Raw genomic sequence first — 24,630 nt, 5'->3', positions numbered from 1 at the left:
AAGATCAGCATGGGTTCGCTGCATGGCAGACTCTGAAAGCTAATAGCTCCAGAGTTCCGTTATTGTTTCTTCTTAGGCTGTTTAAGAAGCAGAATCCTTTGAGCTGAAGCGTTCACACTGTGATACATGCTGGGTGAGTCCCCCACAGGAGACCCGTGCTCAGCCTTTCCCTGCGCCCACTTAGAAAATAGTGTCATTTGTAAGCTGGCTGGTTCTTGGGCCCAGGACTCTGGTTGAAGGAGTGGCTATCTTAGCCTACCTGTAACTTATTTGCAACCTGCGCTTCAGCCCTTTTTGTTCTGAAGCCTTGATTTAGGTCCTTGGCCCAGTGTGTGCTGATACCAGATAGGATCTTTTATTAGTATGGAAACTATATGTGTAGTGTGTGTGTGTGTTTTGTAGATTAAGTACAGTTGACATATAATAGTATAATTGTTTCTGGTGTACAACATACTGATTTAACACTTGTAGTCCTTAGGACGTGATGGGCAAAGGACACTGTGCACTTTAACCTCATTTTGCCACGCGGTGTGAGTGAAACAGGCATAGAAAAGCGGGCTGTTGTGTGCTCCACACTTCCTGTGCTGAAGTGTGCAAGTGAGACGCGGTGCAGCTTTCACTCACGATAGCTAGAACGGAAAGACCACTGGGTGCCCCTGGCATAGCCTGTGTGCGCTGGTGCCTGGGAGAGGCCACCTGGTGGCCCCGAGAGAGTCAGCTTGACTCTAGATACTGCTCATGAGAGCTGGCCATGCATAAGTAATGTGGGGACTCTCTCCCCTTTCCTTGTCCGATCACCCCTGAGGGGGCATCCGCTTTCTTGCTCACCTCTCCAGCTGCATGCTCTAATCCTTGCCAGAGCATGCAACAATGACTCTGCAAAGCTCACCTTACAGCTGCACAAAAGTGCCCGGTGGAGATAGGACTCCACCCTTCACTTGGGTTTCTGCTGACATTCAGTGAAATACCACTTCCATCTCCTCACCACCTTGCAAAACAAGCTTCCTGTTTTGGACCGGGTCCAGACTGGAACAGCCCTGCTACACCTGCTAACACACTCAGACACACGTTTCCTCCTCCGTATTTGTACAGCTTTTTGTCGCCCAGCCAGATTTCCCCTCTTAGCTTACAGATCTCGAATCATAACAGGCTACTGAATCAGCAAACGAAGAAAAAGGAAGTTCACGTTTTCGAGTTATTTGGGTGGAAACAGGGCTCGGGTTTGTTTTCCCGTGTTTTGCCATAACCGCTGTGCTAACTTTCCTCCCCCCCACAGCAGGATGGAAGAGAGGAGAGGAGATCGGCCGACGCAGGAGCCGGAGTGAGGCGGCCGGGCCCACCATGAACTCGCGTCTCCCTTCTGCGCTGTAGGAGCCGTCGGCAGGTGAAGTTGCCGGACAGCAATGGCTCTCTTCGCTCCGTGGAAGCTGTCCTCGCAGAAGCTGGGCTTTTTCCTCGTGACTTTCGGCTTTATCTGGGGTATGATGCTCCTGCATTTTACCATCCAGCAGCGAACTCAGCCTGAGAGCAGCTCCATGCTGCGTGAGCAGATCCTGGACCTCAGCAAGAGGTACATCAAGGCACTGGCAGAAGAAAACAGGAATGTGGTGGACGGGCCATACGCCGGTGTCATGACAGCCTACGGTAAGCGCTGCGCTGCTGGGGCCTCTGCATCAAGTGTGCTTTTGCCTCGAAAGGACCCCGGGGGCTCTCAGGCTCGGTCTTGTCATGGAGTGAGTGTGTCCCTTGCCACCGCCTTTGTGGCAGTGAATTGCACCCAGAGGGACACTTTTGGAAGGTTAACGCGGTGTACTTTGGGAGATTCTCAGCTCTTGCACACACTGACACTCAGCCCCAGGAGCAATGGGGCAGGCGGTTCGCATTCTGCTGTCTGTATTTGCAGCCCCCCCCCCCCCCACATTTCTGGACTGCATGGTCTCATCTGGGAGTGTGATCAGGACGTGTAGAAAAGTATCCTCATTATCTTTCCCTAAACAAAACTTAATTAGAACCGGTGGGCTGAGGTAGGAGGTTGGGAAGGAGTGTCCTATGGATGCCAAAAAACGCAGAGCCAGTGCTTGTCTCTCTCGGCCAGTATGTGGGACGTTAGGGCTGCATGCTGGCTGATAGCTTTAACCTTTGGCTTTTTCAGAGTTTCTTGCCCTTGTCTCTAAGTGCCCTTACTTCAAAAGAAATCTTTATGTACTTGTTGCTTTTTTTGTCAGGTGCCATAAATCCTTCTAAAATGAGGTTGAGTAAAAACACACACACACAGAAACCCACATTTGGAATTTTACTTAATTTTTCTTTTGACAAAAGTTACGCTTAATGCAGAAAAGGTTGGAAGCTGAGACCAGCAAAAAAAAAATAGTAAGAGAAAGTAAAAATCACTTAAATCTATGCTAGGAAATAACCACAATTAACATTTCAGTGTAGACCTTTCTGATACTTTATATGTGCACATAAAAATATATATACAAATATGTATAGACACAAAGTACTTACACAAACACATGTACATGAGTATAAAACAGAAATCACAAATGAAATTTGGATCATACCATGTTTTAGGGAAGCCGCTTCCCAGCTCTCCTGCGGTCACTGAGTATTGGAATGGACTTGGTCTGTGGGATGACCTGTCATTGTTTAGTGACAAGCCTAGTCATTGAGTGGAGACTTCAGTGGCCGCAGGGTTTGAGACCCTGAGGTATAATGCAAATGAGATACAGGAATGGGGTCGGGTGAGAGAAGAGGTTGGTGTTCCATCTTGGGACCCAATCAAGGAATGTTCTCTGAGGTATGTGGAGTTCAAATGGTGATTCCTGGAGAAGTACAACAGGTGGAAGCGTAGGTTCAAACACAGGAAATCATACTCAGTTTTACATTATATATTTTTTCTTTTTGAAAGGATCTAGGAAACTTGGTTAGTTTTTAACTTTACATATTTTTTTTTGGTAAGGAGAAAATGGTTTCTCTTAACATACAATGTGGAAATTCTCTTCCAGTGCCTACTATTTGAATGATCACACTGTCTGCTTTTAAACTATTCCTTCAAGATTTGGCAGTGTCTGTAAGCATTGGCTCTTACTATGTCTAAATGAAACACCACCTTTTTTGATCTGATGGATTAATAAAAGGAAACTCCATTTTGAAAGCCTATGTTGTAAAACAATTAGGTCATTTTTAGAGGGTGTGTTTTTAAATTACTCATTGACTTTGATCTTCTGTAATACTATTTCCTAAATATTATAAGCAAACTTCCAGAAAAAAATAAATAAAGCCAGTTGTACTACCAGTGTGTAACAAGTAAAACAGATGCTGTTTGCAAGTTTCTGGTTCAGTGTATTCCACATTGGGGGAAAAGGCGAATAGTTCAGTAGTGATTTCCTCCTGTTTATCTCAGTCTATCAAATGTTTTCCATGGGAAGGAAGAAGCCCCCGGATGGTAAACATAGACTTTCAGTTTCTCCAGTCTCGACTATTTTTATTTTGTGTGTTGTGCTCCATATCTCATAGGGTAGGAAGCTTCTACATTCTAAAGGACAGTGATCTGGTCTCAGCTTTTCAGCCTCATGGAGACGTTATGTTTTTCGGAAAGTTACCAACCCCCTAGAGTAGTCTGTTAGAATTTCAACCATCTTACATGCTTATAATCATAGGACTTTGGAGCTTGACGAAACTTCAGAAATTACTTACGCTCTCTTCCTTCCTTTACAGATGACCCTTAACAAAGTAATTCTTTTTTTCCAAAACCAACAAAGGAATAACCACACAGGCACCATCGATAAGTCTTAACTCACATTGCTATTTTTCTGTCATCTAATTAGCTTGACACGTCAATCAAAATGGTCTTTGGAGCTGAGTTCCTGGAATTTAATTGGACCGTGCTTGTGTGCTTGAGGCATTGGGATCATCACGTGGTGAGGCCCTAAGTCAGAGCTTCCCTAGGCACCATTGACATTTGGGGCTGGGTAGGCCTTTGTTGTGGGGGGCTGTTCGTGCATTGTGGGGTGTTTAGCAGCATCTCTGGTGTCTGTACCCACTGGATACCAGTGGCACCTCCCCAGTTGTGACAATCAAAAATGCCTCCAGATATAGAGGGCCAAAGTGCCTCCTCCCCGCCTTGGAGAACCACTGCACTAAGAGGGGAAACGGCAAGCACTGTCTACCAGCATCTTCTCCTAGAAGTTCTCAGGTGGATAACTGGTTTTTGTTCTTTACAACGCGACAGCTTGTCTTTCTCCCTGGTTGCCATCTCTGGGCACCCACAGCTGGGGTTGAACCAGGTGCTATAGTGCATGTCAAGTCCTGGAAAGCTGGGGAGCCATTCTGGTGACGTTGCTTCCCCTGTAATTGGCCAGTACCAGTCATGGGCATATCAGCAGTTGATTCCATATGTCACACGAAGAAGCAGAGACTGAAAGCTGGTTCCGTGGTTTAGCTGGGCCGGTGGAGTGGGGAAGAGGGTGTGTGAGTCATTGGTTTGCAGTCTCTCTCTCCCATAAGTGCAGCCCATATACAGAGCACTGCCTAGATACCTGCTCTGGAAGCTGGAAGAGTAAAGAGTTGATCCTGTATGGCTGGGATCTGTCTCTGGTTTGAATGGATCCAGTTAATAGACCGAAAAAACCCCTTTTCGTATTACCATTTTGGTATAATCAGAGGCTATTAGTGTGCTATAAATGGTTTTTATGCTGGGGCAGGTGTTTGAAGAACCATAGTAGCTGATTTCAGATTATTACTGATTTATTAGAATCCCTGAGTTGAGATCCTAGAGGTCAAATTCAGACCTCTGCCTGTTTGTACAAATAGGATTTTATTGAAACACAACTGCTCCCATTTGTTTATAATGACCATAATAACTGAGACCCATGATAATACCAGTATTTATTTCATGTAACATCTAAAACATGCTGACTCCATCCTTCAGTGACCATAATTCATTTTAAAACACTCATCTGATTAATTTTTCCTTGACTCAATAATTTCCCAGGATTCCCATGGGCTAAGGCAGCATTCTCAACTTTTTCCATCTCATGGCACACATAAACTCATTACTAAAATCCTGTAGCACACCAAAAATTATATTTTTTGCTCATCTGACCAAAAAAAGTATAATTTTGATTCATTCACATTGGATGGCTAATTGTTGTGTTGGCTATTGCCATTTTTTTATTTTTAATCTAAGGGAAAAGAGGTCAGTGCCCTCGATTAAATAGTCAGATATTGCATGTTTTAATTCTTATGGCACACCAGTTGAGAATCGCTGGTCTAAGGCATGGTCAGAAAACTGTGGCCTCCTGTGTTTGTATGGGAAATGTCTTGGAACTCAGCACACCCTCCCCCCTTTTTCTTCTTAATCCTTACTCAAGGATATTATTTCCATTGCTTTTCAGAGAGAGTGGGAGGGAGGAGGGGGGTGGGGGAGAGAGAGAGAGAGAAGCATCGATGTGAAAGAGACACATCAATTTGTTGCCTCCCATATTTGCCCATACTGGGGCCGGGGATCGAGCCTGCAACTGAGGTACGTGCCTTGGCCGGAATCAAACCCAGGACCCTTCATTCCAGGGGCCAACGCTTTAACCACTGAGCCAAACCAGCTAGGTCATCATGCCCTTTTTGATGTGTTATCTGTGTCTGCTTTGGAGCTATAATGTCAGAGCTGAGTAGTTGCCGCTGAGACGGCAAAGCCAAACATCTTTACTGTCTGCTCCTTTGCCAAAAATCTCAATCCCTGCTCTGGACAGTCCCTGGGCCAGTCTTTCTGCCTACAGGATATATTTTGGTGTCCTCCTGACTCTTCCATCCTTGTGTTTAAATTCCCTAAGGCATCTCATGAGGCGCACACATGAAGATGCTGTACTTCTCGGTCCTCTGGACGTGCTGCTGCTTAACAGCACGTCCAGAGTTGAGTGGCTGGGAGCGTGAGCTTGGACCCAGCCAATTGGCTTTGCCACATCCTGGCTGTTGGCTGGGTCCTGATGGCACAAACCACTGGAGTGAGACATCACTCCCTGTCTGCCAGGTGAGTATGGAGCGTGAACGAGGTGCTGAGTGCTGTCTGTTGTTAAGTTTGACTGGGCCTCAATCAACAGAACTTTCAGATAGTACCTCCCCCTTCCCACCCTTTTGGGGATTTGAAAAGAGTCTTGAACTTTTGGGATTTGGCGATTCAAAAGTGGTGCCTGGAAGATGTCCCGGGCAGCCTGTGGAACAGTGGGAGCATTCATGCTTGGAGTGTGGCTGGCATTTCCGTGGGCTGCTCAGCCACTCCCGAGAGCAGCCTGTGGAGCCAGAGCCTCCGCAGGTCAGCCTCCATGGCGTCTCCCAGGCCAGGGCCATGCCTCTCGGTCACTTCACCGGAACTGCGTCATGAGTGGTGTCACTCGCCCCAGTCAATGCCGTTCTTGTTTCTGAGGTGAACTGATCTCTTTCTCCGATGGCCTGACCCAAATTCTGATCCCCAGTGGTCAGGCCTGGTCCACTTGTGTTCTCTCAATAACAGGAATGGAAACCTGGGGTGATCCGCCCACACCTTATTAACCCTGATCTTTCTCACCTGCTTGCTTCTCTGGGCGCTGGGTGCTCTGCTCTGGACTGCTCACCAGCTCAGGCTGAAGCAGATGTGGGCCCTCAGTTCCTCTGTCGCCCCTTCCCCAGCAATGTCCTGTTTTTCTGCTGCCTGGCTCCCTTTGACCTCCAGGTCTGCACCCCTGCTCTTCCTGACCTCTAGCCTGCTCTATCTTACCTCCCATCTCCTGGTTCCCTCAATTTCTTGGGCCCAGACTGTCCCCTTGATTGGCTCTGATCCTTCCAGCCTGACACTTTGGAGAATGTCTGTGCCACTGGCTGGTATACGTCAGTGCAGTCCGAGCTTTGAACAGGCAGCTGGAAAGAGGTGGGTAGGTCCCTGTTCCTGTGGAGGCTGTGTTCATATTGGAGGCAGAAATAATAAACAGGACAATGTCAGATAGTAATAAGTCCCAAGGAGAAAAATGACACGGGGGATGTGATTTTTTTTTTTGATTTTTTTTTTTTTTAAAGAATTTAAAGTGAATGCAAGTTTATTAGTGAAGCTGTGAGACAGAGAGGAAGCTACTCCACAGGCAGAGCTGCCAAGATGTGATTTTATATTTTTTTAAAGTACTTGAGGATCTACTTTGGATGAGAAGGTCAGAGAAAGTCTCTCCCAGGAGGTGACGTTTAGCCAAGATGATACCAAGGAGCTGGTGGGCGGGATGGGAGGAGGGAGGTTGAGGCACAGCTGGCCAGCAGAGGTGTGTGTGGGCCAGGCCCTGAGTCCTGCGTGTGCCCTGCAGTATGCATGCCAGGGGTGAAACAGAGGCTGCCACAGCTGGAACAAGTGACCAAGCAGCTGTGTCCAAGGCATTGTTGGTGGAGAAGCCGGCAGAGGGCAGCAAGCCGGTTGCCGCGTGGGCTGTGGGTCTCAGTCTGAGGGGAAGCGGAGGGAGGTGAGGGGGATGGGTGTTCTTGTGGGTGAGCTTGGGCTTGGCCTGGCCTATTTATTATCTACTATCACCTCCATGGTGGGGCAGGGTTCAGGGAAATAAGAAGGAAGCCCTTCTGTTTCCTTGAGGCGGAGCGAAGAACTGGGGTGGGGCTTTGGTTGCTGGTCAGGAGCAGTGGTGTAGTAGCTGCCTTGGGCCTCAGGTGGCCCTCCTAGGCCTGGGGGTGCCCATTTTCAGGACATTAACAGCATTTCCGGTTCTGCTCAAAAGCCAGTGGGAGGTCCCCACAGTGACGCTTGCATGGCTGCCTGAGGTTGCTCAGGAAAGGTAGCCCTGCCCTGAGTTGAAGACCTGGGTAAACTTGTGAGCGTCAGACAAGAACTTTTACATGTATTTCATTCCAGCTGTGCTATGAGAAAGTAGAAGAAAACCTCAAGTTGCATTTCATTAGATGTAGCAGCCTGTACAGGGTTTCTGGCTCTTTCCTTTTTGCCTCCCTCCTGTAAGCATGATGCAGGGGGCTGCTTTTGGAGAGCTGGGTAGTGTGGAAAGCAGCCTCACCCAGCAGAGTCCTCTGCCCTGAGGGAAACAGCTCCGGGAGTGAAGCTGGCAGGGGAAAGAGCCAGCCGCTTGGAGTGTCCGAGGAGGCCTTGGTTACCCCTGGTGACGTGGCTGGTGCGATTACAGAAAGGGCTTTCTGCTTTAAGAAGCTTGGAACCTAAAAACGGGCCTCTCTGGGGCTTGGGCTTGTCCAGTGATGCTGCAATAGAGGCCCAGCCTGCCCAGCATCCCTGCCCAAGCCAGGATGAGCCCAGGACTCCGAGGAGGACCGAGGAGTGTTGGATAGGCGTGCAGCCAGAATGCGGGTCTCCGGGAGGAGCCAGAGCCGCCTCCTTCTATACCCTTTGTCACCTAGACTTTTTCCTCGTGCCACACCAAGATGCTTCACGTCCTGATTGAGAGGGGAAAGCGCGTGGGAGGGCCTGACGCAGGGTTCCCCGCTGGCTGCAGCTCCTCTTCGTAGCCCTGTCTTGGTGTTCCTTCTCTGTCCGTCCTGCCTGGGCAGACCTCTCGCCACCGCGCCACCCTAGAGACGGTGACTCTTCTCATGTCTGCCTTGGCACCGCAGCTGTCTTCTAAGACCAGCTGTCAGGCCTGGCTAAGCATTTTCCTGCCGAGTCTCTGCACCGGCTCTCCCCCCACCTACAAGCCTCTCTGCAGATGGCTCACTCCTGTCTCCCTCTGTTCTCGCTCGGGAGGGCCCAGCCCCGCTGTCTGTCCTTCCCTGAAGCAGGGCCAACTCCTGCTCCGTTCTCCCTCCTCACGACACTTAAATGACCTAGCACCCCATTTATTGTAGTTTATCATCTCTCTCCCTCACTTAGGATGTAAACCCACAGAGAACAAAGAATTTTGTCTATTTTGTTCCCCGGGGCTTAGCCCGTGCCTGGTGCATAGTAGGAGCCATGAGTGAGTAGCAGCCCCAGCCCCACCCCAGGACTCTGTGGTGCAGTTATAGGTGGGGCACTTTGAAAATCGGAGTAACGTTTTCACTGAGACAGGAAACCAGAAGAGGTTCCTGTGGATTCCATGTCCAGGGAGCTCCAAGTAGCTATTATGCAGGATCCTGTCATGGGAACCATTATTTATGCTGGAGGGCAGTTAGAATGTTTATTTATTTATTTTTTTAAAAAAATATTTATTTTAGAGAGAGGAATATTGAAGTGAGAAACATCAATAAGTTGCTTCCTGTACACTGACCGGGGATTGAACCGTATCCTGGGTATGTGCTGTGACTGGAAATCGAAGCCACCACTCTTCAGAGCATGGGATGACTCTCCAACCACTGAACCACACCAGCCAGGGCTAGAGAGTTTTTGTATGTGGCTTGTGGAAGGGCTCCTTACTAGATGTGTGACCTTGGCCAAGTCACTGGTGTTTTAAAATAGAGGGTATAACCCAGCCGGCCGTGGCTTAGCGGTTGAGCGTCGACCTAGGACCCAGGCGATCGGGGTTCGATTCCCAGTCAGGGCACATGCCCAGTTGCGGGTTTGATCAGTGACTCTCTCATCATTGATGTTTCTGTCTGTCTCTCTCCCTCTCCTTTCCTCTCTGAAATCAATAAAAATATATTAAAAAAAAAAAATTAGAGTGTATAATATCACTTACCTCACAGGGTTGTTGTAAGGGCTGCATGTGACGAGCTAACTAGAGCACTTAGATTAGCAAGGAGAGAGCATTCGTTACCGTGAGGCACCACTAACCCCGGCCTGCACGCACCTGCCTGTGTTACCACCCAGCCAGAACTGCCCTGTAACCTGACATTGTTGATTCTCTTGAGCTCTGCGCTTCAGGAACCTCCTTAGGTGGCCATCCTTAGCATTTCCCAGGGGGTGAGGCCCAGCCAGACATGGGAGGAGCTAAGCTCCCCTCCACAGGACAGCGGGCTTGCCACCCCCTCCCACCCAAGGACAGGCTCCTCTGCCAGAAATCCCAGGCGGTTGTGAGAACTGCTGTCCAGGGTTGAGAACTGCTGCTCTGGCCTCTGGAGAGATGCTGTTGGACTCCTCACTGGGTCCCTTTTTAAAGGTGTGCTAGCTCCAGGGTGACTTCGGCATTTTAGGAACAGGAGATGGTGATTGTTACTGCCTTTGTTCAAAAGAGAAGGCTTTCCTCCGAGGGCCCTGAGATGAGATGAGTGTGGCGAACTCACTTGGTCTCTGAAGGGGGCATGTTAGAGGCCAGCTTCTGGTATGGGTGCTGCTCTTTTCTTTCAGGGAAGACGCCCTGGAGTCAGGTTGGGGACCTTGGGCAACAATGGTCTTGACCTCTTAGAGCCTGAGTCCTTTTCTATAAAAGGGCTAAAATGCTGATTCCTACTCTGTGCAGCTGGCTAGTTAGGAAAATTGGGAGAACAGCCCAGAACTCCATTCTGGATCTTTACAGATCCCATAAAACACTTGATACTATTAACAGGCCTGGATGTTATCTTTCCTCAGATCTGCTGCCTAGAAAAGTTTCTTAAAATGCTAGTGACACCCGTGTAGCACCTCAGGAGTAACATTCGCTGCTGGTACCAGTTGGAGCCAGAATTAAAATCCACACTTAAACCCTAATCCAGGAGAGAACGTTTGTCAGCAGTGCTGAACATCTGAGCTGCTCAGTCACTTTGTGATGATCACGCAATGCCCTTTGTGCCCTGGTGTGGCTGTCTGCGACCACTGCAGGGTGAAGGACACATGTGCGTTTAGGTGCAGGCCAGTTCCCACTCTAAGAATTCAAATGAGATAAGGCAACGGGAGTCAGTGACTGAGATGTTTCTAGGGGTTTTCTCATCTGATATCAGGGCGCTTGTGGCCAGTTTCTTTGAGTTCTGAGGGTAGAAGTCACTTTTCTGTATTTTAAAACTGCATTTCATACTTTTGTGATTGTGAGAGTAATGTGAATGCTTATATAAAGTTGAGAATTTTATGGAATGTAAGGCTATGAAAAGCCGAGGACTCTCCAGGCACGTCACCTGGGTGGGCCTGTTTTCTTTTGCAATACAAAAGAAAAATAGTTCATGACTTAAGCAGCTAATTAAATCACTACTTCAAGGCAGTGCAACACAAGATAAAAGGTACTGTCAATACAACACACAAGGGCAAAGTGATGCCAAGCCCATCTTTGTATCCTTACAAATAAAGAATAAAAAATTAAGTACTCTGTATACCCCCAGACCCAGAAAAGAAGAGTAAAAGAATAAAAAAATAAATACTCCTTACCCCCAAACCCAGATCAATTTTGATACCCCTCCAGTCTTTTTTTAAAATGCAAAGATGTGTGTGTGTGTGTGTGTGTGCGCGCGCGTGCTCGTTTTAAAAAATTGGGGTATTTTATATACAGCTCTTAAAATTCATCTTGTTGTATTTCCTCACGCCATTCGATACTTTTAATGACCATACACTTTTCCTTTCTCATCCATCCATCAGCAAATCCTTACTGAGCTCTGGAAAGGATATTAATAGCTAGTGGTGATACACAGAGGTGACAACGCAGACCTGCTCACTACCTTCCTTGAGTTTCCAATCTAGCGATTTTTATTCCATCTTACGGAGAAAGGGACATAATGTAATTTAATCTTTTGGTTGGGAATTTGAGAAGTTTCCAGCTCTTATCTATAATAAATGACACTATTCTCTTTATAACTAACTCTGCTTTGAATGTCCTTGTACATAATGAATGGAGTGTATTTTGGTTATTACTGCAACTGCATTCTCTTTCACGGGAAAGGTCACTTTAAAATTAATTTAAAAATATATAACTGATGAAACTTGACTTGCCTGGCAGTCGGTGGGAATGAGAGGTTGAGGTTAATTCTTTTTTCATTAGCACTTTCCTTCCTCATTAGCGCCCTGTCTTTACTGGTTTCTCTGGAGCCCAGAAGTGCAGCCGCTCTGCCGTTCGCTCTGCCTCTCGGGGGCAGCCGAGGTGCAGAGGGATTTGGGTTGGGAGTGAGCACAGATGGAAATGACTCTTGGTGGCGCAGATGGAAGTCCTTGCTCATTACGCAGTTGGTTCTGTGCCAGTGAGTCGTGGGGGCCGCACCTCTCACCAGTGGCTGTGCCTGAATCCTTGACATGCGGGCTCTCCAGATTCTCGCTGTGTCCTGAGCCTGAGGGACAGCGCTGGAGGACCACGGCCTTGGAAACATGTCCCGGGGCTGTGTGGTGGGACAGCATAGGCCCCAAGCACAGGCCCTCCTGATCATCTCTCAGATACTGATTGACAGTGATCTGGGAAGTCGGGGCACACCACCCATTCTCACAGCTTTAGCTAATGGACCTGTAAACCTTTTCTACTCACAAGACCCCTCTTCCCACTGCGATCCTGTGTCCTTGGGTTCCCCCTCTGGAGGAGAGCGTAGCTGGCAGTGGCATCTCCGTGGCTGTGCTGCTCGAGGACTCTGCAGCATCCTCCAGCCCCTTTCTCCCCCATTGTCATGCCTTCCTGGAAGGGAAGACATAAGGAAGCCGCCGGAGCACCTGTGCTGAGACTTTGTACATCTCACCCTTTCCAGTATGACAGACACCACAGCTTACTTTCCCCAGAGGGACATTTTCAGTGTTTTCAACTCCCTTGATCTCATCTTTGTCATGTACAGCAATTTTTAGGAACACAGAATTTTGTTAGTAGTGTTGGGATTAAGTTTTTATTGCTAAGGCTTTGAAGCACAAATAAAATTTTAAAAAGCTTGTCAGTAATTGAAAATTGTAATCCTACTGAGGACATATCTTACTGTTATAATAACTACAAAACAGTGATAAATATAAAAATCACTATATAGGAATTTGGAGGAATATTTTCACCCTTATTTCTTTATTAGAAATTATTCTTGGGTGTATAGTCTTGTTGGGTAAATGGATTATCATTAAGACTGAAACACAAACAAAAACACTGGCATTAAAATTGCAATAAAACTCTTACAGTTTTTGGTAGGTTTAGTTATAAAATACAAAGGTAAGAAATGATTTAATCACTTAGGTGTAATTTATGTAGCCTCATTTGTGGGAAGGCTGCTGTTTATTGGTTCATTCATTGGCACACTGTGCAACACCAACTCACTGAGCACTGCACTGTGCCAGGCTCCGTGCCAGTTGGTGAGGATGCAGAGATGGGCTTGGTGTCGCTTTGCCCTTGCATGTTCTATTGGCAGTATCTTTGTCTTGTGTTGGACCCCCTTGAAATAGTGGTTCAAATACCTGCTTGAGTTGAAAGTGAACTTTTTTTTCCTTTCATATTGGGAGAGAAAAAAATGCCTGCCCAGGTGACGTACCTAGAGTCGAAGGTTTTTGATAGTGTTATATTTCATTCTCATTTTAAGGCAGAAGCTATGGAAAGGCAGATTTTAAATTCTTTTTAGTGTTGGAGTTTCTTAAAAAATGGTGGTGTCAGCAATTGTTGAGGGCGTTTGGGATGTGATTTAATGTGGCCGAAGCCCAGAGGTGAATCCCTGGTGAGTGTGTTCAGAAGCAGCAGGTCGGAGATGCTGACAGCAGGTGCCTGGTGGCTCGGCAGACGTAGTGTCGCCTAATAGATGGGCGCCTTCGGCCCTGGAACCAGGCTGTGGGTGTGAGCCCTGGGTCTGCAGTCACCTGGCACAAATTACTTAACCTCCCTGTGTTGTGGTTTATTTGTCTATGCAACGGGAGTGGGAACCATAGTATGTTCATCACACTATGTGGGCGGGATCCAGAGCTAGTTGGTGAGAAGAGCTGAGGAGAGGGGCTGACACAGGAGGAGCTCAGTAGGTGCTGGCGGTGGTAGAGTGGGAACAGTGGTTAGAAGTAGTAGTGGGGCCATGCATTTCTCATCATCACAAATGCCCTCATTTATACCGTGTCAGAGTCACAGAAGGTCAGTGGTAGCTAGGGCAGGTCAGCAAGAAAAAGGCCACACTTGGTGGACTGCATTTTAGGAATTGAGGAAGCATATCTTAAGAAGTGACTTCGGCCCTAGGTGGTTTTGCTCAGTGGTTAGAGCATCGGCCCACGGACTGAAGGGTCCTGGCTTCTATTCCTGCCAAGGGCACATACCTCATGTGTTGGAGGCAACTAATCCATGTCTCTCTCTCACATGGATGTTTCTTTCCCTCCCCCTCTCCCCTCCTCCCACTCTCTCTGAAAAGCAATGGAAAAAAATATCCTCAGGTAAGGATTAAAAAAAATGAAGTGCCAGCTTGGTATCCTACCTGAGGCGTGCTGCACTGATAACTGCAGGTGGGGGACTCTGCCCAGTAGTCCTGTTGCCTTTTAATGTTGTAAAGGTTACCAGCCCTTGAGTAACTGCTTCCGGTGCCTCACTGAGTGGGAGTCAGCATGATGCAAGCTCGGAGAGTGGCTTCTCGCATTTCCAGTCACTCTCCCATAACCCCCGTCAGAGTTCTCTCTTGGTGTCTCCACAGAGGGGCAGTGGGGAGGAAAAGGGTGGACAGAATGTGCCTAATTCAGTGGATCTCAAATGGGGGAAATTGTGCCCCCCAAGGGACTTTGGCAATATCTGGAGATATTTTTGGTTGTTGCAGTGGAGGTATTGCTACCATCATTTGGTGGCTAGGGCCCAGGGAAGCTGCCAGACACCTTACAGATCACAGGACAGCCCCACACAACAAAGCATGATCTGGCCAAAAGTGTCAATACAGCTGAAGTTGAGAAATCTCAAGCTAATCCAAGCTACAGGGCCAGGCTCCTGTGGGTAATAGATTGATGCCAGTTTACACAGGGACTCCGTGGCTGGCAGTACAGGCAAAGCGGCTGGAGATGGAGATTGGTGTCTTTTGAGGAGCCGTTTCTCTGTACTGAGTACAGCCATCTCTCAGTGGCACCATTGCCCCGTCTGTGTGGCTGGGCTCTGCAGTCTGCAGAACACTAGAGAAGCCGTCCTTGCCTTAGTGGCAGTGTAAGAGCAGAGCTGGTGGCCGACTGCTGCTGACCGTGCCAGCTCAGGACATGCCTGGGACAGACTGAATCATGCTGACGTGGGACTTCGGCCCTGGAGGGGAGCGGGCTCAGACTCTGGATGGTGATGAAGCTTTGCATCATTAGAAGGAGGTTTCCTCAGGAAGGATGGAGGCATATTCTAGAGGACACCTTTATTTTTAATTTGTATAGTTAACAGGCAGTTACGTAGTGCCTATTAGGTGCCAAGAAGTGTTTAAAACATTTTATAAATGTTAGCTCATTAAACCCTCATAACTACTCCAAAGAGGCAGGCTTTTATTATCACTCCCTTGCAGATGAGGGAACAGGAATGGAGAGTGGGGACGCAAACCTAGGAAGTCTGGCTGCAAAGCCAGGACCCTCAGCCACTATGCTGTGGGTGGAACACACTGGGTTTCACACTTGGTTTTCTTTTTCTACCTTGGCTCTTGACTTCTGACTGGTCCCAGTGAGGCATCAGGGAATCAGGCAGATCTGAGTTATCTCTGTAACCACGAACATGTTACTTCATGTCTGGGTGCCTCAGTTTTCCCATCTGTAAAGTGAAGTCATACCTCTCACATGGAGAATATGGAGGTATCATGATTTCATGTATATACACACACACACACATGTATGAATACTCTGTATGTATATAGTGTATGTGCATGGCACATGGTAGGCCTTCAGATAACCTTAGCTCTCTTCTGCCCTTCTTTGTTATCATCAGTTTTTTGGCCCTATTGCTCTAATGCCATGGCCAGCTTGCCTTACTGCTTGCAGGTTAAGATACATACTGAAGAGCAAAAAATAGGCCTGGTCATCCCGCCCAGAGTGGCTCAGTGGGTGAGTGTCGACCTAGGATCCAGAAGATCTCAGTTTGATTCCTGATCAGGGCACATCCCGGGTTGTGGGCTTGACCCCCAGTCGGGGGCGTGCAGTAGGCAGCCGATCAATGACTCTCTCATCATTGATGTTTCTCTCTCTCTCCCTCTCCCATTCTCTCAGATTAGTAAAGACATATTTAGATAGATAGATAGATAGATAGATAGATAGATAGATAGATAGATAGATAGATAGATAGATAGATGATAGATAGATAGATGATAGATAGATAGATGATAGATAGATAGATAGATAGATAGATAGATAGATAGATAGATAGATAGATAGATAGATAGGCCTGGTTAGATGTTTGTCAGAATTAATGAATGAACAGACTGCTACAGATCTTAATAATGTGAAGCAGTCAGATGTTTGGTGTTGGGAGTGGTGGGGATGAGAGAGCGCTGAGCACATCAGGCCAGACTTGCAGGATCAGGATGTAGGTTCTGTTCCTGTTCGTAGTTTTTCGTCAGCTCCGGTGATGATGTCCGTGAATCACGGAGAACACAGGCTTCCATGCTAATTATATCTGTGTGTCTGTTCTGATGAGTTTCTCTCCTTACCTGGCAGAATGGGGCTGTCTGAGTGCCTCTTGGCCTAGGTTGGTTGGCTGTGCCCAGGTGTGTGCTCGTGTCCAGGCCAGATCAGAGTACCTGCTCAGGGCAAGTTTGCTCTGTTCCTGGCAGAACGGAAGGTGGTAGCTTCCCATGAGTCTCAGTTTAGGACTTAACTACCTCCTGCACCCACACTGTGTCCTGCTGCACTGGCTCGCTCCCAATTCATAAATGAGTCTGGATTCTGTCCACATGGATGGCCATCCTGTTGTCCTTCCGCTCTCTCCCACATGTACAAGTCAGCGCATCTTTCTTTGATTATGAGGTTCCAGAGGAGAAGGGCTGGATTCATCTCTGTGTGCATGTGGAATACCTCATATGCCAGCTCATTGGATGCTGATGTATGTGTGAGGATGACACATTGGAGGGACGTGTACTACTCTACCCACAGGCAGATGTGTAAGAAAGGGAATCGGCTCTGAAATGGAAGCACTGTGAGGGAATATCCCCACCCCCTAGGGCAGTGCCTGGCACCTGGGAGTTGTGTGGTAGATATTTCTTGAATGAATGAATGCCTCTGGTCTTTAAGTATTTTTCTAAATCTGATTATAGTTAACTGGGTATAGCAAGCCTGGAAATTGGGAACTCTGGTTTTTATTGTTACCATATGTAACCAACAGAAATAAAGAGTTTGGAAAAAACTTTGGACATACTGTAGTGTAGGACACTAAAGTAACACCAAATTCGATCCAGAAACTACTTCAGGACCTCCCTGCACTTGGGGATTGTCATTCTGTGCATCAGTAACCATCAAGCTCTAAGGAGTAATTTAACAGAGTGCTTTGGGAAGATGCTAAGTAATAAGGAGCTTTCTCAATTAGCCCAGTGGCTAGAAATAATTTATGTCATTTATTGCCCAACTTGGATTCTAGAACAGACCACATTGTTTTGTGCTTTCTGGACCTCTTGAAGACAGCCCCTGTCATCTTTAAGGACGTGGATTGTTATGATACCTTGGGGCAGTACTTTTTGACTCTGCCACTTTTTGTTCTTGTCAGAGAGAGAGAAACAACATGTGCGTCGAACAGCTACGCAGTGGCCAAATAATTTTTAAACTGTGTGCATTTTATTTTACAGATCTGAAGAAAACACTTGCTGTGTTGTTGGATAATATTTTGCAACGCATTGGCAAGCTAGAGTCGAAGGTGGACAACCTGGTGATCAATGGCACAGGAACAAACTCGACCAACTCCACCACAGCTGTTCCCAGCTTGGTAGCACTTGAGAAAATTAATGTGGCAGGTAAGAAGGGCAATTCTACAGCCCAGCATGGAGTGAAACCTTGATTTGAACAGGGAAAAGAATGAAGAAGCACAGTGGTTCTTTTCGATATAAGATGAATCCCATAAACTTGGTATGGCCCCTGTAAAGCTGAGTTTAAATTTATTTTTGAATAACAGATGTTAAAATGCTTTTGTAGTCTCATCGTGATGTGTGATGGCTGGTGGTTTCTATGACATATTTCACATAATGAGCTCCTGGAATTCGCTTGTAATGAGAAGATTCATAGTATAGATGAAATACAGAGGTTGAAATACAGAGGTTGTCTGGGAAGCTCATGCCAGTTAGAGGGCCTTCCTCCTCCCCATTTTCATTAGACAGTTTCAAAAGTCTTTTTCATATGATAGATTCTCTCCTCCCTGTTGTTAAAGAAGAGCCATCATTGTAGACAATGCCTCCTGTGTATATATGGAGAAATAAATTCTGGAAATGGCACGTCGGAAGTAAATGGCCCCTGTCTGATCTTGGGCAGATTCTCTAGCCACTCATGAACGGAGCTGTGTGGTTTCCACTGGGGTTTGTTGTGTCTGGCCCCTTGAAACTGGAATCTTGCCTGAGTGAAGAGGATTGGGTTAAACACAAAACCCAAGTCATACCCAGCATGTATACCACAGCTCATGTTGGACCCCCATCGCTGCCTCGGGTTGGCCTCGGGTTGGCCTCGGGGTCTCTGTGGTTGAGTCAGGGCTCACTCTTGTTAGGGTGACCATTCTCCTTTTATAGGGACTCAGGGAAAAGCAGAGAGCTGGAGTGTTAGAATCAGGTGCTTTGGGTGAGTGGTTGTGAATACCCATTCTTTACTCCTGGTAGGTGGTATCCAAGCTCCAGTTAGTGAATAAAATAAATAGCTGGGTTACATCAGAAATTTTTAAAATCCAGTTTAGCATACTTAATTGGCTTGTTTCTCTCTCCCCCTTTCTTACAGAAATGCACAGGCTTAATTGGGAGAGATTCCTTTCCTTTCCCACCTTCAGTGTCAAAACATTTAATCGTTTCACATTGTGCAAGCTTGTTGTATTACCTGTTTATGTTCTTTGCCCTTTAACAAATTTCAAATTGCAGAATATATTTCTAATAATCCAAAGTATCCAGCCAAGCAAAGGTATTAAAAATAACTTTTAATTACAACACAGAGACAGTGTCATCTAGGCCATAAATCCTGTCTTCCCTGCACTTTCCAACAGCTTCTGTAATTAGACAAGAAAACCTCCCACTGTGTTCAGCTGCTTATTAATAAACAGCACCCATGCCTCTCCCGTCTCCACTCCTCCACCTGCATCCCCAGTAGGAAATGCTATTGAAATGCTCCTATCTGATTCCATGGCAGTTGCATTTGCACAATTCCGGAGGCAATGTGGGGCACTCTGCCACTAACTTTGTAGCCTCCCACTGCCTCTGGCCTATAGGAACCATGCAAACATGCCTGCTGTCATTCTCTCCCCTGATTAGAGATCTTACTGCCTCTGGCTGTCGTATTGTGAGCCAGGCTCTCAGGGAGACTTCTTCCAGGCTTCACATCCCAGGGTAGAGAGTGGTCGGTAGACCCCCAGCAGTGGCATGGGAGGGAGTTGGTGGCCACTTCTTTCAAATGAAATCCCAGCTCGGTGTATTGAGCTAGTTTGCTCAGTTAACAAATAACTCTTGAGCATATTTCTCTAAGCCATTGGCACTGAGAGGGGCTTCTTTAGCTATACCATAGATTATGTTTTCACTAATATTTAAAGAACCAAAATATTTTGTTTTATTTCCTTTTGGGGACATGGGAGAAAACTTAGAGTTATGCCTTTAATAGCCTTCTTGCTCCTTCGTATTTTTCGTGTGTGTGTGATACCCTTCATGCCTTTGAGATTTTTACTGGCCAATTAGGAAAATAATAACAGGTATAAAATAACACAAAATGTGGTCACTGTAAGGTCAGTGTAGAAGGCTTCTCACAGAAGATAAGCTTTGAAAGCAGGTAGGATTGAGGCATAGGGGCTTCATGGAGGAGACACAGACTAGAAATGGGTCGTGACGCAGAAAGGAAGTTGGAAGGAAGGAGAGGAAACTAACATCTAGCAACTACCTACTGATACCAGATACTGTTCCTGACTCTCGGAGCTGCATGATGTTACTTAATCTCTTCAGCATCTCTGAGAAGTAAGTGGTTTCCCAGGTTTTACTGAGTTAAAGTATTTGGGAGAGGGAGACCTTTGGGACTGGAATCCCCTGAGCTCAGCTTAAGACCCCCTGGCACCTCATAGAGAAGACACCTCATTAGAAATGGGTGAGTCTGGGAAAATGTGGTCTCATTTTCTTAGGGGTTCCTAAGGAGCTGACAGTATGACTTGTTTAATAAAGAAGTTTTTCTCTATGTCTGAGTGTCTATTCTGTGGTTGACCTGTGTATTTTTTATTTTTTTAAATGCAGCAGCTCTTCCCTCTGGGTGCGTGCGTGCATATGCATCCCTTCCCTAGACTCTGTGTTGGCCACAGTGGATGTCAATGTGAAACAAAGGCAACCTTTTTTACTTCCCCCAGAGGTTGGCGGGGCCTCAGATCACCAAATAACCAACATGTGTTTTTTATTCGTCATATCTATAGATTAGGGCATGAAAAAGAAGAACAAGAGCTTAAATTCACAGTCCCAGGTTATTACCAGTCCCCCATTGCCTCTGTGCCCTCTCTCTGATGCACTGCCACCTGGCGGTCCTCACACCCCTCTTGTCATAGCAGGAGTAATAGCTCTTGAGCTGAGAGAGAGAGTTTTTATAGGGTCCCCGCCCCAGTTGCATGAAGCTTCTCATCCTGCCTTTCTGCACGGAGACATGGTGATTGCTCAGAAACACTCTCCCTGGAGTGTCTTTCCTGCTTACTCTGCTGTCTCACTGTTCGTGATGTTTCTGATTGCTTACTGTTGTGTCTGATTGCTTGCTGATGTAGCTTCTGGTTGGCTATAAACTGCCTCTAAATTGGGTACCATAGCAGTTGAAGAAGGGTTTCTTAAATTTATGTTCTTTTGGGGGGACATTAGAGTGTTTGTGTGTGTGTCCCCTTTCCTTTTTCTGTTCAGCTGTGTTCTGTGTAGCTTTTATCCAAAATGGCTTTTCTTTCCAAATTTATCACTCTTGGGCTACTTTATTATGTGAAAATGAATATTCCCCTTAGAGAAATTTACGCAGAAATGAACTTTATTAAAAATGAAGAATCCTGTTGAACTGTGTCTTGAGCTCTACTTATCTTATTGAAGAGGAAGGTGAATGAAAGAAGTGAAAAAACAGATTTTAAAAAGTCCCCACGCTCCAACCAATCACCATTTCTCCAGGTTTTCTCTCTGAAAGGACTTACGCATGTCTTGGTGAAAATGACCAGCTTTCAGAATGACACCTTGATTTTCCAGAAGGACCAATTCTGCTTTTCTCCAGAATCGTGATCTTAGGTTGCAGAGCGAGCAGGTTGGGGCTGCGGTTCTTTGCCACGCACTCCGTGGGGGAGGGGAAAGGTGCGGATGGGTGATGATGACCCTGTGGGCCGCCTTGGGACTGATGGGTCCACGGTTACCCTTGTGTTGCCCGTAGCGTCTTGTTCAAAGCTGACCTGTTGAAGGTCCTCAGTAATTTTGCTGCAGGGAGAGAGCATTTGGTTTCACTGCTGCAAGGGGTTTCTGTTTATAGTTTCTTCTCCATTTATACTCATGGGGATTTGCTTAGAAGTGGGACCTGGTATCTTATTTCCCTTTCTCAGACCTCAGCAGACACCACCTAAGCAGGACTCTGGTTTTATCCGGCCTGACCGAGCTTCCCCTAGATGGTTCTGTGTTCTGAGCCTTCTGAGGACGTGGAATATTTGGGGGAGGGGGGCACCCGTTGCAGAGCTCTGTGCTGTGTCGGTGTGGGTGTGCATTTATTTACACTCTCGAAAACCAGTTTTTGTCCTTCAGCATCAGCTGAATAAGGGGCCAGCGTTGACGGTCCTCTGAAAGGCACAGTGTAATGCTAGCATCCCCTTGTGTTCTGACCACTTACAATTGCAAGGTCAGTTGGGAAACGCAATCACGAAATCGAAGGTGCAGACACAGTTCTAATGGCCATTTTCTGATACTTAGTCCAAATTGAACGTTATGGGGTCTTACATTTCGCAAACATCAGTTGCAACATGTAATATATTCTAGTATTTGGGTTAGAAGTGCAGTGTATTTGAACTTGGATGCTCTCCTCAATAAAAAGAACCATAATTATTATTCTTACCATGTGGAAATTGAAAATGAAAAAGTCCCTGCTGAGTTCCAGGGCTTGCATTTGGAAGTACGGTTCCCCGCTTTGTGCTGCTAATGGACCTTGAAATTAAGTTGCACCTGTGCGGCTCCTTGTTTGTGTACCCACATTTCAGTTGTGTTGGGGTAGCACCTGCAGTGCCCAGGCCCTCCCTGCCCCCTGCAGTGGCTCAGCGGATGGCTCACCCAGGACCAGATACTGGCCAGTCAGTGGCACCCCAGATGCTAGCAAGAGACAGAAGAGAGGTGAGATTTCAGGGTGCTTTCTTATTGATTGGAGCAAGAAACAAGTCCTATCTACCTGTCACTTTCTGTTTCATTCTTTGCAAGGGCAGCAATAAATACTTGGCTATTTGTCAGAAACAATTCTTTTGGTATCTTTGCCAAAACATGTATGTCATTGTTGGTGTGGTTTTTACCTTGTGTGGCCAAGGGCATTTTGTTTTTATGATGGAGGGAGGAGAAGGGCAGGGGGAGGAAGAAGGGAGAAAATACAGTTCAGGAGAATTGATGCTGACCTTTGAGCCTGTGTGTTTGCTGCACTGAATCTCAACCAAATATGATCTCCCCCCCCTCCCCCCCCAGGCAACACTTGGTATTGAGTAGAGACATTTTTTGTTGCCGCACCTGAGGAGGTACCATTGATATCTGGTAGATAGAGGCCAGATATGCTGTTCAGCATCCTACGTGCACAGGCCAGTTCCACAGCAGAGAATTATCTAGCCCCAATGCCAGTTGTGCTATAGCTGAGAAACCCTGATCTAGGGTGTTGGAATCTAGGGTGACTACTAATGATCAGTACAGAAAGATGCCTGAGACATTGAGGTTTCCTGATGAGCCAGCTGAGACCTAGGGTCTCCTTCTCTCTTCCTAGCACCCTCCACTTTTAGCTTTGCAACTGATCTTCGAGACCTCTGAGTAAGAGATTTTATTCACTCCCAGAAGACTGACTGTTTTGGGATTCTGACCTTAAGAAACTCTTTTCCTAGACCCAAATTAGTAAAAATTTGGCACTCTGTATTTTATTCCTGCTTATAGAGAAGGTAATTATTTTCAAGAAAGAGCCACTAATTCAGAATAATGATAGTAAAGTAGTCTGAGAGTGGATTTAAATTATAAGCATGTTTTAGAAAAAATTTCATTCTGTTATTTTAAATATTATGTAATTATCAAGACATGAGAGGGTAGATTAAATTAAGGAAAATAACATAGGTTCCCAGAGATCTGTGGCATACCCTGCACAGCATATCTGGGGCAGTATAGAAGGGGGTGGGACTGGAAAGGTAGGCTGGGGAATTTGTGAGTTTTCAATGTAAAAGGAGTTTCTGTTTTGTTCTATAGGCAGTGACAGCTCATGAGGGTTTAAAGCAGGAACATGATTAGATGAGATCTGTATTTTCAGAGAAAAATTAATGGCCACGTGGAAGTGGAATGCTTTTGAAAGGGGTCATACTGGAAGCCAGGTGAGACAGGGTTTAGTTGACTCAGGTAGGAGAAGGCCTGAAGTTGGACGTGTGCATGAGGCCCAGGAAGATGGGCCATGTGAAGGTGGAGCTGATGTGACAGGGACACTGATGGACCATGGGAGAGGGCCAGAGAGGAGCCGTCCTAATGATTCTCTAGGACAGAGTTTCAGGATGACTAGATAATGCATGTATTGAAGAAACAAGCCAGCAAAGAGATAGGACTATGTGAAGACAGTAGCCACATGCTAATGTGGATTTAGGGAGTGTAAATGCTTTGCTGCAAGCCATGTGGTGAGAAGTAAGTTTAAAGGCAGTTGGAACATTGACTCCTAGTGCTCAGGACATTAGGGGCAAGGAAGGGCCATGTTTGTGGAGACAGGTTGCCCTGGTTCAAATCCTGGCTCCGCCACTTCCTACCTGCATGATGTTAGGCACGTTTTTGGACCTTTCTATGGCTGAGTTTCCTCGTCTGTAAAATTGGGGAGTTAGTATGGTACCTGTTTTGTGGGGTTGTTGTGAGGATTAAGTGAGAAATGTGCCTGGTATAAAGTCAGTACTACATGAGCATTTGTTAATTACAGGTTAAAAGCTACATATTTGAGATACTGATCTACAAATGAAAATTGCTGCCCGGCTGGCTTTGCTCAGTGATTGAGTGTTGACCTATGAACCAGTAGGTCACAGTTCGATTCCTGGTTAGGGCACATGCTTGGTTTCGGGCTCCATCCCCAGTAGGGGACATGCAGGAGGCAGCGGATCAATGACTCTTTCATCACCTATGTTTCTATTTCTCTCCCTCTCCCTTCCTCTCTGAAATCAATAAAAACATATTTAAAAAAAATTTAAAAATGAAAATTGCCTTGACTAATTATTAGAATATTACCACTAATAGTGAAAAAATTAATAACTAGTATTTGTGCTTTATAACTTAGAGAATATATATGTGTGTGTGTGTGTGTGTGTGTGTATATATATATATATATATATATATATATATATATATATATATAAAATTTCATTTGAGTGCTTTAAACTCGAAGAAATTCCCAAATTGACCATTTTGGTCAATACTTAGAGACCTTTATTATCAGCATTTAGAGGCTTAGCAGGAAATCCATGCTTTTGTCAGTACTCTTGGCTGCAAGAAGCAGAAAAAACCTAGTTCATATTGGCTTAGAAAGAGAACGTGGGGATCGTGTGATTGGAA

The 24,630-nt window shown here is 46.2% G+C and overlaps 1 protein-coding gene across 7 annotated transcripts in view; it reads left to right on the top strand.

Moving 5' to 3' along the window:
- Positions 1 to 24,630, top strand: part of MGAT5 (alpha-1,6-mannosylglycoprotein 6-beta-N-acetylglucosaminyltransferase) — a 309,086-nt gene that overhangs the window by 118,822 nt on the left and 165,634 nt on the right. For 5 of the 7 annotated variants that reach the window (XM_016206246.2, XM_087819886.1, XM_087819888.1 and 2 more), the window contains exons 3-4: positions 1,277 to 1,644; positions 17,503 to 17,667. In XM_016206246.2, the coding sequence (XP_016061732.1) occupies positions 1,404 to 1,644; positions 17,503 to 17,667 (406 nt within the window). In that variant the 5' untranslated portion in view covers positions 1,277 to 1,403. The remainder of the gene's footprint in view (positions 1 to 1,276; positions 1,645 to 17,502; positions 17,668 to 24,630) is intronic. The other 2 variants (XM_087819890.1, XM_087819887.1) reach the window with 2 other exon arrangements.

The sequence above is a fragment of the Miniopterus natalensis genome, chromosome 8, assembly GCF_054644295.1.
Source record: "Miniopterus natalensis isolate mMinNat1 chromosome 8, mMinNat1.hap1, whole genome shotgun sequence".
NCBI classification, from domain to species: domain Eukaryota; kingdom Metazoa; phylum Chordata; class Mammalia; order Chiroptera; family Miniopteridae; genus Miniopterus; species Miniopterus natalensis.
Note: the sequence above shows the minus strand (reverse complement) of the source record. Positions and strands in the feature narration are given on the sequence as shown.